Source organism: Amphimedon queenslandica, unplaced genomic scaffold (assembly GCF_000090795.2).
Source record: "Amphimedon queenslandica unplaced genomic scaffold, v1.1 AMPQUscaffold_13382, whole genome shotgun sequence".
NCBI lineage: Eukaryota > Metazoa > Porifera > Demospongiae > Haplosclerida > Niphatidae > Amphimedon > Amphimedon queenslandica.
This window is the reverse complement of record NW_003546382.1, coordinates 31,495-47,919: the sequence shown is the minus strand read 5'-3', so window position 1 is coordinate 47,919 and position 16,425 is coordinate 31,495. Positions and strand designations below refer to the sequence as shown.

At 33.6% G+C, this 16,425-nt stretch overlaps 3 protein-coding genes across 4 annotated transcripts in view; 1 reads left to right on the top strand and 2 right to left on the bottom strand.

Annotated features, from left to right (window-relative positions):
- Positions 1-383: 383 nt before the first annotated feature.
- On the bottom strand, positions 384-11,371 carry LOC100638902 (two pore calcium channel protein 1-like). 2 transcript variants are annotated; one of them, XM_019997175.1, is made up of 27 exons: positions 10,977-11,371; positions 10,640-10,692; positions 8,967-9,179; positions 8,600-8,710; positions 8,407-8,537; positions 8,118-8,206; positions 7,933-7,964; positions 7,785-7,843; positions 7,629-7,728; positions 7,067-7,140; positions 6,558-6,655; positions 6,366-6,499; positions 6,049-6,118; positions 4,440-4,484; positions 4,322-4,387; positions 3,707-3,835; positions 3,396-3,468; positions 3,196-3,312; positions 3,074-3,145; positions 2,912-2,998; positions 2,286-2,398; positions 2,187-2,233; positions 2,066-2,134; positions 1,733-1,853; positions 1,067-1,248; positions 831-908; positions 384-632 (listed from the first exon to the last, which is right to left on the bottom strand). In XM_019997175.1, the coding sequence occupies exons 1-27, from the start codon at positions 11,341-11,343 to the stop codon at positions 510-512; spliced, it is 2,853 nt and encodes a 950-aa protein (XP_019852734.1). In that variant the 5' UTR covers positions 11,344-11,371; the 3' UTR covers positions 384-509. The 2 variants fall into 2 exon arrangements, with proteins under 2 accessions (XP_019852734.1, XP_019852736.1); XM_019997177.1 differs by having other exon boundaries at positions 1,079-1,248.
- A 65-nt stretch (positions 11,372-11,436) lies between these two features.
- On the top strand, positions 11,437-14,055 carry LOC100638008 (protein FAM57A-like). Its single transcript, XM_003386918.3, has 5 exons — positions 11,437-11,673; positions 11,721-11,807; positions 11,865-12,066; positions 12,689-12,790; positions 13,581-14,055. Exons 1-5 carry the CDS (start codon positions 11,504-11,506, stop codon positions 13,872-13,874), a joined length of 855 nt encoding a protein of 284 aa, XP_003386966.1. The 5' UTR covers positions 11,437-11,503; the 3' UTR covers positions 13,875-14,055.
- A 55-nt stretch (positions 14,056-14,110) lies between these two features.
- The window catches only part of LOC100637713 (T-complex protein 1 subunit zeta-like), a 7,231-nt gene continuing 4,916 nt past the window's right edge, over positions 14,111-16,425 (bottom strand). Inside the window, exons 12-15 of the mRNA XM_003386915.3 lie at positions 16,201-16,348; positions 15,549-15,655; positions 15,148-15,359; positions 14,111-14,402 (exon numbers count right to left, since the gene is read on the bottom strand). Coding sequence (XP_003386963.1) covers positions 14,330-14,402; positions 15,148-15,359; positions 15,549-15,655; positions 16,201-16,348 — 540 coding nt within the window. The 3' untranslated portion in view covers positions 14,111-14,329. The remainder of the gene's footprint in view (positions 14,403-15,147; positions 15,360-15,548; positions 15,656-16,200; positions 16,349-16,425) is intronic.

Genomic DNA, 16,425 nt, shown 5'->3' with positions numbered 1-16,425 from the left:
AATGCCTGCACTTCTGCATGCTGATGATTATTAAAAAATATAAATTAATTATTAATAAATTTTATATTTATTATAGGGGGTATATTTCATGGGTATTTAATTTCTCTAATATCACGGTTTTAAAAAAATTTGTGAAAATTTTTATCTATGAAAATTATTTTTTTATCATACTAATAATGGTCAGTAGAAGAAAAATACAAAATTTTTTTCTCGTGAATAGGTTAAAAGGTGATTTTCATGAAATATTTTCCATGGGAAATATACCCCCTATACGGTATTTAAATTAATTAGAAGCTGCTTCAAATTTAGCGCCAACTATTATAGTACAGTATTTATTTCATGAAAAATGGCTAGAAGAAAATTCTTCATTTTATTAAACCAGATGCAGTAAAAGTAGTTACTTCATATAATTCTTTGAGTATAAAAATCATATAATCAAAAATAACACTCAACACTGAATGGCACAAAAATTTACTCAAAAAGTCATAAAACGGGTTTTAAAATTTCATTCATTCCAGCAGGAACAACACGACAGCTTTGACCTTGGAACGGAGAGTGACTTTAAATGATTTTTTCTCTCTCTGCTCAGGTGTTATGTTCTGTAACTGATACTCCCTTCCTGCAATCCAATCCTATTTAAATTAAGAATTATAATTATAGGAGCTTACTCATTAAATAATAATAATAATAAATTAATAATAATAATATACTATTTTAATCACATTTTAAATCTCAATCAATTTTTCTTTCTACTTCCTTCCCTCTTTTTCTCTCACTCTTTCTCAATATTTTTTTTCCAATTATTTCAGTCTCTCGATCTCCATTTATACCTGAAGTTCAGAGCGGTACATTTCTAAATTAAGATCTTCTTTAGTGCGCAATCTTTTACCAGTGAAGTACACCTCACGCTAAAATGAAAAATAAAGAAATATAAAAATAAAATAAACTGCATTAGAATTATACAATTTAAAAGTGTAAAAAATTAAAAAAATATTTTTCAAAATACACAAAGTTTTAGTTATTAAAATAACAGGGACAGGAAAATTAAATAATAAAAATAAAGTACCTCAGGCCTTACACTAGGAATGAGATCAAAATCAATTCTTCTTATTTTTCTGATGGAATGATTAATAAAATCCAGTCGTTTCCCTCTTTTTCTTCTATCGTTCTCTTCCATGAGTGTAGTCTGGTACTTTATTTGATTTATGTCTCTACCAGCGAGTGTGATCTCAACCTTCTTCTTACGGGCTGAGAGAGGGGGGGGGAGAGAGAGAGGAAGAATTAGAGAGGAAAAAAGAATTATAAAATTTTGTTAAAATAATGTCATAAGAGCAAGGGTTTTGATAATTTTATTCATCATGCAGCTACATGTACAACCCATAAATTACCTATCAGAGCATACACTTATTCATTTAACTGCAAAATATTACCACATATCCTCAAATAAAAGCCAAGTGCAAATAAATGCCGGGTTAGCAATAAAATGGAACTATAAATACAACGTACGTAAATCTAGCCTTATACCACCACAAATGCTTTGTAGATACTTCTTTAAGCTTCCTGAAGTCAGTTGCATGAAGTCCAAGGTTCAAATCCCGCTGTTGGCTCAAGTTTTATTTTATTTTATTTTTTCGAGGTCAAAATGTCATTTTAAGAAATAGACACCTGGGCTTTTATTGGAAGATTTACGGTATTAATATTTATAATCTATACCATTCTTGTCTATACTTACATGGCTGACAGGTGCATTCAAACTGGTCTGCATGCTTCTCACATCTTTTCTTCATTTCAGAGGCTTGTATACGAAAAACAAAAGCATCCACTATATAAGCAATAACGACTGAGAGACACACCTGGGGAATGGAGGGAGAGGGGAGAGAGAAGGAGAATAGATAGGGGATGGAATAAAGGGGGAAAGAGGGGATGGAAAGGAGAGAGAGATAAAAGAAGACAGAGGGAGAAAGGAGAAGGAAAAAACAGAGGCAAATTAAAAGATAATAATGAAAATGATTACACAGGAAAATGGTCAAGAAAAAAAAGAGATAAAACATTATGCATTACTCACAGTAGTAGTGCACCAAAATAAAAAGAAATAGACTCTGGCAGCGATATTAGTAGCAGCGACAAACCCCTCCTACAATAATAAATTAATAATAATGTCACATGACAATCATGTGATATCTCACCATCTGCACAAACCAGTTATTAACAACCATCTCTTCATACAATATAACTAAAGGAAGATATCATTAAATATATGCAGTTTATATTGATGGATGGCTTACTATAGCTTTGATAGATGTTGTCAAAATTATTGAGCCAATAGACTTCAGGAGAAGGTTTAGTTATACTACCATTCCCTTGGTATTCACCACCAACACCAAACAATGCTTTGTCACTGTAAATGAGAAAAAATAGAAACAGCTTTAGCAAGAAGTTAATCATACATGTGTATGTATATGCTCATAAAATGAAATGCAAGTTATATTCAATGTATAGCATTACCCTGCTGCTCACAATAACAAATGCCTAATAATAATAATGAGCACTATTGTCAAGCTGTAAAAATTATATCCACATACCTTAAAGCCACTTGTTTTTAAGTAAACAAATTTTTGCGATTTTTTAATGGTATTGATTTAACGTGTACTAATTTTTGCAATTTTGCTATTTTTTTCAATTAATAACTGTTAATAAGCCTAAATTATTAATAAATGCGAGTACTAATTTTTTGCGATTTTAAAGCCACTTGCAAAAAACGGAAAAAATTAGTAATCGCAAATAATAGTGGCTTTAAGGTGATATGTATTTATTCTCAGCTAAATATTTCATAATAAATATGGTGGTACATTTGTACGTGTAAGTGGTATGGTAATATGTTGTTAATTTTAGAAATACTATTTTAACTTACCAGCAACCCACAAAAACCTTTCCAGCAAATACTTCCATTCCAATAATAGCATAAAAATAAAATATAACAAAAATGAGGAGGAGAACGCTACAAAATAAAAATTAAATAAATAAAAAATTTTGATACTAAATTATTAAGTAGTTATTAACTAGTTATTAATACCTCAATAGTCTGTGTCCAAGCACAAAAACTGTATTCATGATGTCATAGTAACGGCGTCGTAACCGTAGCAACCTAAATTACACATTTAATGGATTTGTGTGACAAAAATAATTTTTAATTACCGGAGAAATTTGATTGGTCGAAATACTATGAGATAGCGGAGAGCTTTGTGGGAGGGGCCGGCATCAGCTTCAATAATTAGAAATATTACGCTGAGCAATATTATGATAAAATCAAACCTAATTAATACAATTATTAAATATTTGATCATCATTATTATTATTATCATTATTATTATTATTATTATTATTATTACTTTTACCTATTCCACCATTTTCTGAAATATTCCAATGGTCCAACAGCTAATATTCTTATTGATATTTCAGCCACATATACTATTAATAGAACAATTGACACATTAAATGCTAAAAATAGTAACATAGTATTCAGTATGCTATAAATAGTAACACAAAGATATTTTAAAAAGACATAGTGCTATAAATAGTAACAGCATAATTTAGCAATCTAGTACTTTGAAAGCTATAAATAGTAACATTGTAATACCTTTATTTACCATTCTATTAATAGTATCATTACAATAATTTGTAAGTTATAAATAGTAACGTGACTTACTAAAGACAAATACAAATGATCCATAAATAGCATTACGACCGGCCGTGAATCTGTCATCTTTGCAATATTTCTTCAAATCTTGATTTACATGTGATGATATGATAGTAGGGTTATTGGCTCCATCAGTACCTATAGGAATAGAGAAATTACTCTTTACTCTTTTATGATCTCTCTCACTCTCTCTCCCCTCTCTTTTCTGCATTCTTCTTTCATTCATATACTACCGTATAGCGCTTTAATTTGGCGGAGTTTTATTTTGGAGATTGGTGGTTTGCAAGTGGAATCACTAATATTAAAACCGCCAATCATTAATGCGCATGCTCAGTAATGCACGTGTGTACACAAAAAAACCAAATTAAAAAAACATCAGTTACAATTTTATAGCAAAGATCGCCAAAATAAAGCGCTACATGGTATAATAGCTCAAAACTTTCATGTATAAAACAGGGTAAAAAGACAAAATATTTTTGATTAAAACTTAAGGCTTGAATCATCACACGAGGCCTGCCTTGATACTACATGTACTTATCACAGCAAAGTTTCTAATTTTGCATTTTGAGCTCTGAGTATAATTTCCCCTTTCTCTTTTCTCTCTCTCCCTTCTCCCTTTCTTACCACAATAGAAACTAGTTGCTAGTGTGAATAAAACAAGATAGAGAGCATTTGCAAGGACAATAAGAGCTATAAAGATACAATTAATAAAAATTATTAACAAATATATATAATCACTTACCCATGACAGAATTGAAGTATTTGAAATGAACAGCTTTATTTAGTTCTAAAAATGAGAAGATCATTAATGTACTTATGGCTGTGTAAAAAAGCATGGGCTATTTATCCAAAAAATGGCTCCAAAATTACTTCCAATTTTTATTACAATTTCTGATACATATTGATGTCCTTATGCTATGTACAAAGTTTGAGCCGATTCCGACTTTAATTTTTCAAGTTATGGCCATTTTGAAAAAGTAGCAAAATTTCAGAAAAAAGCATGGACTATAGCCCATGGTTTTTCCAAAAAATGGCTCCGAAATCACCCCCAATTTTTATTACATTTTCTGATACATATTGATGTCCTTATGCTATGTAGAAAGTTTGCGGTGATTCTGACTTTAATTTTTCGAGTTATGGCCATTTTAAAAAAATAGCAAGATTTCAGAAAAAAGCATGGACTATAGCCTATGGTTTTTTCCAAAAAATGGCTCCAAAATCGCCCCCAATTTTTATTACATTTTTTGATTCGTATTGATGTCCTTATGCTATGTAGAAAGTTTGAGCCGATTCCGACTTTAATTTTTCAAGTTATGGCCATTTTGAAAAAGTAGCAAGATTTCAGAAAAAAGCATGGACTATAGCCCATGGTTTTTTCCAAAAAATGGCTCCGAAATTACCCTCAATTTTTATTACATTTTCTGATACATATTGATGTCCTTATGCTATGTAGAAAGTTTGCGGTGATTCTGACTTTAATTTTTCGAGTTATGGCCATTTTGAAAAAATAGCAAGATTTCAGAAAAAAGCATGGACTATAGCCCATGGTTTTTTCCAAAAAATGGCTCCAAAATCGCCCCCAATTTTTATTACATTTTTTGATTCGTATTGATGTCCTTATGCTATGTAGAAAGTTTGAGCCAATTCCGACTTTAATTTTTCAAGTTATGGCCATTTTGAAAAAGTAGCAAAATTTCAGAAAAAAGCATGGACTATAGCCCATGGTTTTTTCCAAAAAATGGCTCCGAAATCACCCACAATTTTTATTACATTTTCTGATACATATTGATGTCCTTATGCTATGTAGAAAGTTTGAGGTGATTCCAACTTTGATTTTTCGAGTTATGGCCATTTTAAAAAGTACCAAAATTTCAGAAAAAACCATGGACTATAGCCCATGGTTTTTTTCGAAAAAATGGCTCCGAAATCACACACAATTTTATTACATTTTCTGATACATGTTGATGTCCTTATGCCATGTAGAAAGTTTGAGGTGATTCCGACTTTAATTTTTCAAGTTATGGCCATTTTAAAAATTAGCAAAATTTCAGAAAAAACCATGGACTATATATAGCCCATGGTTTTTTCCAAAAAATGGCTCCGAAATCACCCCCAATTTTTATTACATTTTCTGATACACATTGATGTCCTTATGCTATGTAGAAAGTTTGAGGTGATTCTGACTTTAATTTTTCGAGTTATGGCCATTAAAAAAAGTAGCAAAATTTCAGAAAAAAGCATGGATTATATATAGCCCATAGTCTTAGTAGATATATAAAGAACTTGATTTAATTCCCTTTGCATTAAAGATAATGGAATACATGTATAACAAGTAAAATATTAATACTTACTTGCAAAAAATGGTTTGATTTTTTGGGGGAAGTCATCATACCATTCAACATTCCGTCCGTCATTCCTAACCTGGTACAGGATTATAATTACTAATAAAAATTATATTATTGTAAATTTAAATTTAAAGCATTAGCTATTAAAATTAACAAGTACATGTAACATTATTATTATTATCATTATTATTATTATAACAAAAAAAGAAGAAAAACTCAGGAGTAGTATAGATAGAGCAGATATATAATACAGAAATTATTATTATTATTATTATTATTATTATTATTATTATTATCATTATTCGTAACTATGCATGTCTCACCTGTTTCCATTTTAAGCTGCGGAACTCATAAAGATTAAGAAACTCGTTCATACACAAATAGTCGCCATCCTCATTGCTACCAACCTCTTCCTTCTCCTTCAACCCTTTGAAGATACACATCACTTGATACTCCGCTATAAATAGCAACAGGAAGCAATGATGTAATCACACTGTTACTAAATATAAACTCACGTATCCTAGGCTTGTATTCCAGCATGAAGAACACAAAGTCGTGATAGTTAAGCTTTCCATCAACTGCCAAGACAGAGAATGCTATCTTTAGTGCTTCCCTAAATAATGAAAGAATAATCACAGGTCCTATGTAAACAGAAAGTATCTAAACACATAAAAATATCAACAAAAACAACATGCATACATGTACATGTGCATGTACTGTACATACATGTAGCTCCAAATTTTTGTGGCTAAAAAGTTTTTGTGAAATTTTATTATAATCACAAAATTATAAATCACAAAAAACTATACTGTGGTCATCATTGTTAAAAACTTGATTCATTAAACTTTTATTTTAAATTTGTAGGAAAAAATTTTCGAACCATGAAAGTATGAAGCTAATATGGTAATTCAATGAAGCACATTTTGATAATTGAGCAGTTAATGAGTCAATGGATAGAATAACAATTATTAAAAGTATTACACACAGAGCTTGTGTTAATAAATGGAGGGTTGTGTATTGTTACCTTTTGTGAAGGAAGAGTTTTCTAAACTTGTTCTTCTCCTCATCATTAAAGTGAGCATACACAACAGCCAACAACTGAGAAAGAGAGAGAGAAGAGAAGAGAGAGAGGGATAAAGCAAAAAAAACAATAAAAAGAGCACAAAATGGAGGTATAGTACGGGTGGCAACTTTGAAGAGAGGGATGATGGAAAAAATTGGAATTTTGACAGTCCGAATCAAATGCACCATTTTGAACCATTATGCAATATGTACATGCTAAATGGCATACAGCTACAGTGTACAAAAATTAATGAAACCAAGATGATACTGTATACTAATGATAATTACAGTATAATTACAGATGATAATACTACATAATACTACTAATAATACTACTACTATAATAATACTACTATAATAATACTGATAATACTAGATGATGATACTACAGTATCATTATGCTAATGATACTGTAGCTTGAATTAGCAATTTGTCAAAACTTTACAATTTCATAATTATCAGCTATGTACATGTGCATGTATCACAGTATGTAAAAATTAAGAATAGAAACTACATTTACGTACCACATTAGAAAAGAAGTAAAGTGTCACAAACAAATAAAGAACAAAGAACAATGGAGACCATTTGTTACGAACGTAAGCTTCCATGAAAACATCAGGATGACTATATATGGAAATTAATGCGTCACATGACTGTCACACGACCATATATGGACTTACTTAGCGGTAGTGAGCGTAATGAAGAGACTCACAAAGGATTTGAGATAGGAATCGAAAAACTAACAAAATAAAATAAATAAATAAATAAAATAAATAAATAAATAAAATAAATAAATAAATAAATAAATAAATAAATAATGTGACTTACAGTCGGATCAATAGTGGCAAATAAATAATATCCTAAAAATATAAAATTAAGTAACTAAGATTTTAAAGTTATGTACATGAATAAAAATTTTTGTGACTCAATATTTGGTCCAATTAATCAATTACTTGCTATGATTGTAACCACGCCTACATTAATTAATTAGATCTAGCTGAGTGTGCTCTTACCCATTAAAGCGAATATTGCCATCATAAAGAACAATAATATCATGACATCTAGGATAGGTTTCAAACACTGAATAATCTGACGTAATACTCTAGATAAAGAAGAAAAATAGCAACTTATTATTTTAAAATATAATACTCTCATTCTTAAGCATTTATTCTCATGCTTCATTCTTAAGCATTTATTCTCATACTCTCATTCTCAAGCTTTCATTCTCATACTCTCATTTTTAAGCATTTATTCTTATACTCTCATTCTCAAGCTTTCATTCTCAAGCTTTCATTCCCATACCGTCTCACTCCCACCAGTATGTAACTGTCAACAAAGAAGACAATCCTAAGACAGCGAGTGATTCTGAAGTGATTTGACTGCTGGAAGAGGATAACCATTGCCTCTATATACATGACAATTAGTATGATAGCCTGTAAAGGAAAGGGGAAGAGGTAAGTAAGACTGGTTGAATATATTTTTTTTCTAAATTTACAGCTATAACGGCTCTCTGTCTCAGGAAAGTTCGAGGCTTCATCCAAATGACTCTCAGGACAATATTGAAACCAATTATTGATAGTAGTATCAACTCTAGACATGTATGGACCTAAACAGATGATAAAAATAAATCTAAAAGCATCCTTATCAGAAATAAGATAGTATATACTATATAGCAAAATTGTCAAGGATTAATTTTTTTCAAAAATCAATCAAAAATAAGTTATGGACCACATAATCTTTATCTCCATGTTTCTAAAATGTGGAATCTGCAAAATTAAAACTCCAATAAGATTTTGTAGGATTTAGCATAAAAGCAGAGGGTGTGTCATTATTAACTAAACCACACCTCCTCGTTAACTCACTGCAATGATCTTGTGCTCCTCATTGGCTGGGTAGGGAATGAGTGATGGGTGCTCTATGACGGCAAGTCCCAATAGCAAACAAGACGCTATGAAATCGATCATGTACACCACTGGATGATGAACCAAGTGATAGGCAACTTTCGAATATTTCCCGTTTGGGTGAGACGCAAATTTATTGTTATCTTCACCTTCTTTTGCAAATAGGGCAGCTTCCTATGTAAAATTAAATAAATAAGTTCTTTAAATATTACAAAATATTAGTGCTTTAAATATTACATAATAATAATAATTAAAAAATAATTTTGTTTTGAAGTCAATACATGTACATGTTTATATTAACATTTTTTATTACATACAATTAGTGCTTTAAGACCTTTCTACACTTGTCCACTTTGGATCCAGAATTAAGACAAAATCCAGGATTAAAGAAGGATTAGCTTGTTCACACTTGTCTTGAATTGGGATTGGAGCTAGATCCAGTCAATCCACATCCAGAGGTGGATTGAAGTAGATTGATCTCAATTAAATATTCATAACCTGTAGCAGCCAATGCAGTTTAATTCACTTTTAATTCTTCAAAGTAGCTTAGTGTGAACACAACCAAAGAGGATTCTATCTTAGTAGGTTGCAATTCTGGATCCAAAGTGGACAAGTGTAGAAAGGCCTTTAAATAAACAATTGCTTTGAATTAATAAATAGCACGTCATGGGAGGGGCTGGGTTATGGTTTCATTATAAGCAACTTTTATATCATTTCTTTTTAGAGTTATTGTGTGCAATTAATTGTTGTTTATAAACATAGCTAACCACAAATACACAAATGAATGAACATAACACAAACACAGAGAGTGTATTCATTATTCCTCTTATGACAAGATGGTCAAGTTATTATTATTTTTATTATTATTATTATTATTATTCTACCATGCCTAGTTGCAATTGACCAATCAGATTGCTTGATTTTAGGTTCATAAATAACTTATTTACCACTAGGAGGTTTGATAAGTAATTTCCCTGGTAATAGGAGGTTAATAAGTTTGCCCGGGAGGTTAATAAGTTTGCCCGGGGAAATTACTTATTAACCTCCTGCTAAAAATAGGCATGCATGCCATGCTGTTGCTAAGTGTTGCTAAGTAAACTAGTTGTTTATTTTAGTACATGGTAGAAGTCGGTTATACAACTCTGTGTCGGTATCTATGGCCTTATCATACCTCGGGCCCTCGGTATGATAAATGCCATAGATACCTCACCTCGTTGTATAACCTATACTTATTATTATTTTACCATGCCAAATTTAAATTGACCAATCAGAATGCAGAATACCAGGTTTCTAGATACCTCCCGGGAATGGCCCTTGGTATGATAAATGCCATAGGTACCTCTACCTCGTTGTATAACCTTTACTTATTTGTGCCATTTTGTGTCTGCAAAGCTTTTATGATAATAATAATAATAAGTATTAATTAAAGAATGAGTCATACCAACTTGCAGTGGCAGAGGTTTTAAAAAATAATGAATTATAATGTGCAACTATGAAATTAAATTTACTATGGGGCACTGCCTGTGATTTCAGTGATTTAAAGTTTAAATGGTTAGGTGTCTCATAACTAGTTGAGAGAGAAAGATGGGAGAGAGAGGAGGAGGGAGAAAGAGAGAGAGAGGGTTCTAACACACTTCGTATTTCGTTCGATTGGAGTCCCTCAGGTATGGAACGAATTCATGAAAACCTAAAAATAGAAGAAATAAATGAAAATACTGCATAGTAAGAAATATTGGTGGGAATCATTAATGAATGATGATGATAAGTGAAGACTTATATATATAAAATCTGCCAAATTTTTTTAATTCAGGACATGCTCAATGACCCATGACGTGGCTGCAAAACAAGCATCTCAAAAGGAACTGGAAAACCCAACAATTGTAAATATACAAATTTCACAAACTATTGATTGTTTGTGAGGTCTACAGCCACACAAATATACAAATAATGGTACAGCAGTGGCTTCATTACCTGGAACTTCACTGGAGCGGTTTTCAATGGATCTAACGTTAATCATAGTACCGCTCTCATCGACTGCTGGATCACCGAGCTGCCCTCTCCCCTTGAACCTCTGCGGGACATCAAGATACCTCCTTTCCAACATAGGGCTCTGCTCTCTCTCCTGAGTATCCAATTCACTCTCGCTGTCTCTGCTCGGGTTCAAGGCAGCAGTGAAATTCCTTTTTCTGGCCTCGCTCGCAGAAGAGCCGCCAGACCCAGTTCCTCCTATTGGTGACCCATATTGAGTTGAAGGGTCTGGGAGGAGGAGAGGCTCGTGTACCGAGTCATAGAGAAGGCGAGGAATCCCACCACTGCCAGTGCTGCTGCTAGTAGCCATTTGAGGGTCAGCCCCGCCTATAAAACCAGCGAGCAAAATGATTCCCGGGACTGCCCACTTCTGCGCATGCGCAGTACGACCAGGCGGGCTTAGCCTCCATATCACGCCATAAAGGAAGGGTCGCAGAGAAAAGTTTGAGCTGATTCATTGTGCCTGGGAGATGGAGGCTTTGTATCAAATGCTGCTCATTATAGCAGGCGCTTTCTCTTGCCACGGGCTCTATTTTGTCTCCAGGTTCCTTCTCCTTCCCGGTAAAGTCAAGGAACTGGTGGATAAAAGCGGAGAACTCTGCAACAAGCCCGGGCACGCTGCAGCCGTTGTAGCTGAAAAGTGAGGCGACAGCAAGTGATAATTAGTATCTTGTTCTCTTTGCACAGGATCGTTGGGCTCTACGTCTCAACAGTTTGTGGTCTCTCTGGAGTGGCTATTCTAAAGGACACTTACCATGATGTGGTATACTCTAAGTAAACAATACACTCTCCTTAATCTGTCTATTTCTCCATTTTCTTCTCTTCTTCTAGGACTTCACTTATCCTTCCTTGTACTTGTTACATTTACTGGTATTTTATCCATGATCTCTACGCAATGTACCAGACGTTTTGCTTCAGTCGACTCGGTGCTACACTAGTCAATTTCAAAGCAAAGCTGTCAAAGTTTCTTTATCACAAAAGAATATTCATTTTCCACCACTTCATCCTTCTCACATTAGCTATACCATTTGCAGTAGGTTATTAATTCAAAATAATATTGCCATTAGTGTACGTGTATAATAACAAAAAAATTTTGTCAAAATGCTTAATTTATTGAGAATTGTGGGTCATTGTTTGTTATGAGTTTTGCAATGGATCATCATAACATGCAATAAGATGCCATTCAACTAATATACATGTAGTTGAATCTGTAGGCAGTAATCAATGCATGACTTCACTATCTAATTCATGGTCACTCCACTATCTTCTTATTTGATATTTGATCCTTTTAAAGAGAGGGAGTGACTAAAAGATAATAATATTATGTTGTAAAGGTTTGAGATGGTTGCTTAGTGCATTACGGGTTTGTGTACCAAAACATTAGCACTTTGTCTTAAATACACTAGGCATTATATGAGAGAGAAGACTAGCACACAACTATTGCATAATGTTTTGTCATACTTTCTTTCACTGTCTCTCTTTCACTTTCCTCTCTCCCTCTCTCTCCCTCCTCCTTTCTCGCCTTCTCCCTCCCTCTCTCTTCCTCCCTCTTTCTCGCCCTCTCCCTCTCCCTCCTCCCTCCCCCTTTCCTCTCTCCCTCCCCCTTCCCTCTCTCCCTCTCCCTCCCTCCCTCCCCCCTCTCTCTCTCCCCATAGCAAGGAAAGATTATTAACAACATAGGCGATGGCCTGATGGGACTTCTCTACATCATGGAACTAAGCACTCCATTCATATCAATGCACTTCATCTTTGATCACGTAAGCCATTATCTCTTACAAAAGACCCTGTGTATATATTTGTGGTAAATTAGATAGAGAATTGATACTCTCTCTAATAGTAAATGATTGATTGAATATAACAACTTAATGCTCTAATGCGTGAACACTTATAATGTTAATGGTTACATTATGTACACACCATCAATGTTATCAAATTTCCCACAAAGTTGAAGCAAATCCTTTGTTGCTATAGAAATTGCTTAGTGACCTGGGGCATGTTTTAAAGAATGTATATTAAATAGACATGTAATGGTTGCCATTGTACACTTCAAATTAAAAATTTGTGGCTTACAGAGACAATTTAAGCCCAACATCCACTAGGCAACTTTCTTGAAAGCAACTTTGTGATTACTTTGATATCTGTCAACTTTGTTGCCTGAAATAGAACAGTGTTCTATTCAAGATTGCTGTTGATTTCATTGATAAAGTTGCTTAGTGGATGTTGGACTTTAATGTATATGTACATGTACATGTACATGTAGCTAACCTTTTTAATAGCATTCTACACTTGATCCTGCTAACAAATAAATTCCTTATCTTCACTTTCATGTTGACTGGATCCCATATGGGGAAAATGCCGTAAAATTGTCAATTATTAATTTATTATTGTGAAGTAACCATAAACAAGTACTTGTGTACACAACCACTTAAAAAGACAACCCCTCTCTCCCTCCTTTCCCCCCTCTCTCCCTCCCTCTGTCTCCTCTCCCTCTCCCTTTCTCTCTCTCCTCTCCTCTCCCTTTCTTCTCTCTCTCTCTCTTACCTATAGACGTCATTAAAAGACTCCAAACTTCAACAAGTCAACGGAATCATCTTCATTGTCGTGTTCTTCTTCGTCCGAATCCTATCCATACCTTTCATGTACTGGCTATACGCCATGCAGCATCACAACGGGAACATATTTGCGGCCGTCAACAAGATGGGGTGGTACTGTCACACTGCAGCTTGGACCATGTTCCTAATTCAGTTCACCTGGTTCATCGCCGCCTTTTGTAAAGTTCTGAGAGGTGCTAGAAGACTGTATTATAGAAGTGAGGAGAAGAGCAAATTAAAAGTGTCATGATTATTATAATCGTATCTTAAATTAAAACCGGATGCTCCATTCTGTATTTTATTGACTTTTTAAAATACATTATTGAATCACCGTTATTAATCCAACCCCCAGGTTATTATTATCATTATTATTGTGATTAAATATTAATTTTTGTCTTTAAAATCAAAAACATTATCCCAGCTGGTAATTCTAGAAGAAGGAAATGCTGAAAACGTGGCCATGGCGTTTGCGAGTTTAGTCACAAATTAAGAAAAATTAAAATGATAATTATTTTCAATTCCTAAAGTCCATTAAACTACATACAGTCTTATTACACACATGACATCTCGCTCCCCTCTCTCTCTCTCTATTCTAAAGTACAATAAATGATAAATTAACTGGTAATGTAGTGTGTCATTTTGAGGTGAAAACAGTTTAATAATAATAATAATAACCAACAGTAACAATAATAAGTAAGTTTTTTCTTATCCTTTGAGTGACGACATACCAGCCCTCATAACTTCATCAACCAGCAATAGATTACTAGCAATAGTTGTACTGGAGGGGAGACAGACATAGGAGGAAGAATAAATTATACTTAAAATTTAATAGCACTAGTGTATCAGGGTTTTGATATTAAATTTGCACCAGTTTGGCTCAAAAATAATTGCTTTTTCGCTCTATTTTTTGTAGAGGTAGAAGTCTAGCAAAATTAAAATTCTCTTTGTGATTTCTTAAGCAAATTGGCCCAAATGATGCATGCTATACTGAAGGGGATTGAGATACATATAGAAGGAAGAGGGGAATGAAATAGCATTTATACTTAAAATTTAATAACACCACACACAGTGCATCAGGGATTTGATAAAAATTTGCTTCAGTTTAGTTCAAAAATAATTACTTTTTGCTCTACCGTATAGCGCAAAATTCTTCAAGGGTTGTAAACTTCACAATTTTTTGAAGATATGTGAAAATTATTAAGGCACAAGATGGAAGACAGTATAAATTTGCGAAATAGATTTTAAAGACAAATCTGCAAAATTTACAGCCCTTGAAAATTTTTCACTACACAGTATTTTTTTGTAGAGGTAGCAGTCTAGCAGAATTAACATTCCCTTGTGATTTCTTAAGCAAATTGGCCCGAATGATGCATAGTTGCATACCGTATTGGGCTAATGGTAAATTCATACAGCCAATTGTACATCAAATCGGCTTATCAAAACACTGTAGTACAGATGCAATTCATATTGGGAAAGTGACATGGAGTAACAGCCTCTTTCCTGTCCAAACCACATTCCCTTACCATGAATGGAGTAATTGTCTCTTGACACGATAGTTGTCCCAAATGCCCTCATCAGCAGGTAGCATGGCATCACCAGAAGACAAGTTGAGTCCTACCAGTTGTCCGCTTGCCTTCTCGTACTCTTCTAGCAGCTTCACTGCTGAGTCCTGGGGATCAAAACCAGAGTTCTGGGCAAGGACTTTTGGAATGACCATAAGACCTTCAGCATAAGCCTTGAGAGAGAGAGAGGGAGAGAGGGAGAGAGAGAGAGAGAGAGAGAGAGGGAGAGAGAGAGAGAGAGAGAGAGAGAGAGAGAGAGAGAGAGAGAGATATATTAAATGGTACATCGTGATTATAGCAATTACTAGTACACATAATTGAATGAGCATGTATAAAAGGAATCAGGATTGATGTTAACTCACTTTGACACCAAACTTAGCACGACCAGACACAGTAGAGAGGAAGTCAGGTGAGTTCAGTGCAGTGTACACAGCAACTTCAAAAGCTCCGCCCCCGGGGACAACAGACCCTGATAAAATGGTTAAAAAATATTTTTAAATTTAAATTCACTTAGTGACTATTACGTGTGCATATTGTAGTTTTCTTATTTACTCTGCTAGTATATAGCAATTAACTATAGCTACATGAGTAGTGGTTTACAACTTGTGTGGACTGCCTGCTTTGATTGAAATGATTTTCATAGAGAGCAAAAAATTAATGCTCAACTCAAAAATTTAAGTTGGAATCAGCTTAAACTTTCTACATAGTATAAGGACGTCAATATATACCAAAAATGTAATAAAAATTGGGGGTGATTTTGGAACAATTTTCCAAAATTTTGCTAGTTTTTAAAAATGTCTATAACTCCGAAAATTAAAGTAGAAATCAGCTCAAACTTTCTACATAGCATAAGGACATCAAAATGTACATGTATCAGAAAAGGTAGTTGGCCTTTTTGTATGGTAAAAAAATACTAACAACTAATAATTCAACAAAATCGACTTGTGACTGAAATATTGACTCAATGAAATAGCACAAGGTGGGATCACTGAACTTCACCCTCTCTTCCCTTACCATCCTCAATGGCATTCTTGACTGCCCTGAGTCCGTCATGGACTGCATCCTTTATCTGTGATAATGTGTGCTTGTTTGGGCCTTTAATTAGAATAGTAACAGATTGTGGATTGTCAACATCTTCAATAAAGGTATACTTGTCTTCACCCTAAGAAACATTAGAAAATAATGCACTTATAATAACAAAAAGATAAAAATGAGTTAGAGTACATCCAAAAAGACAAA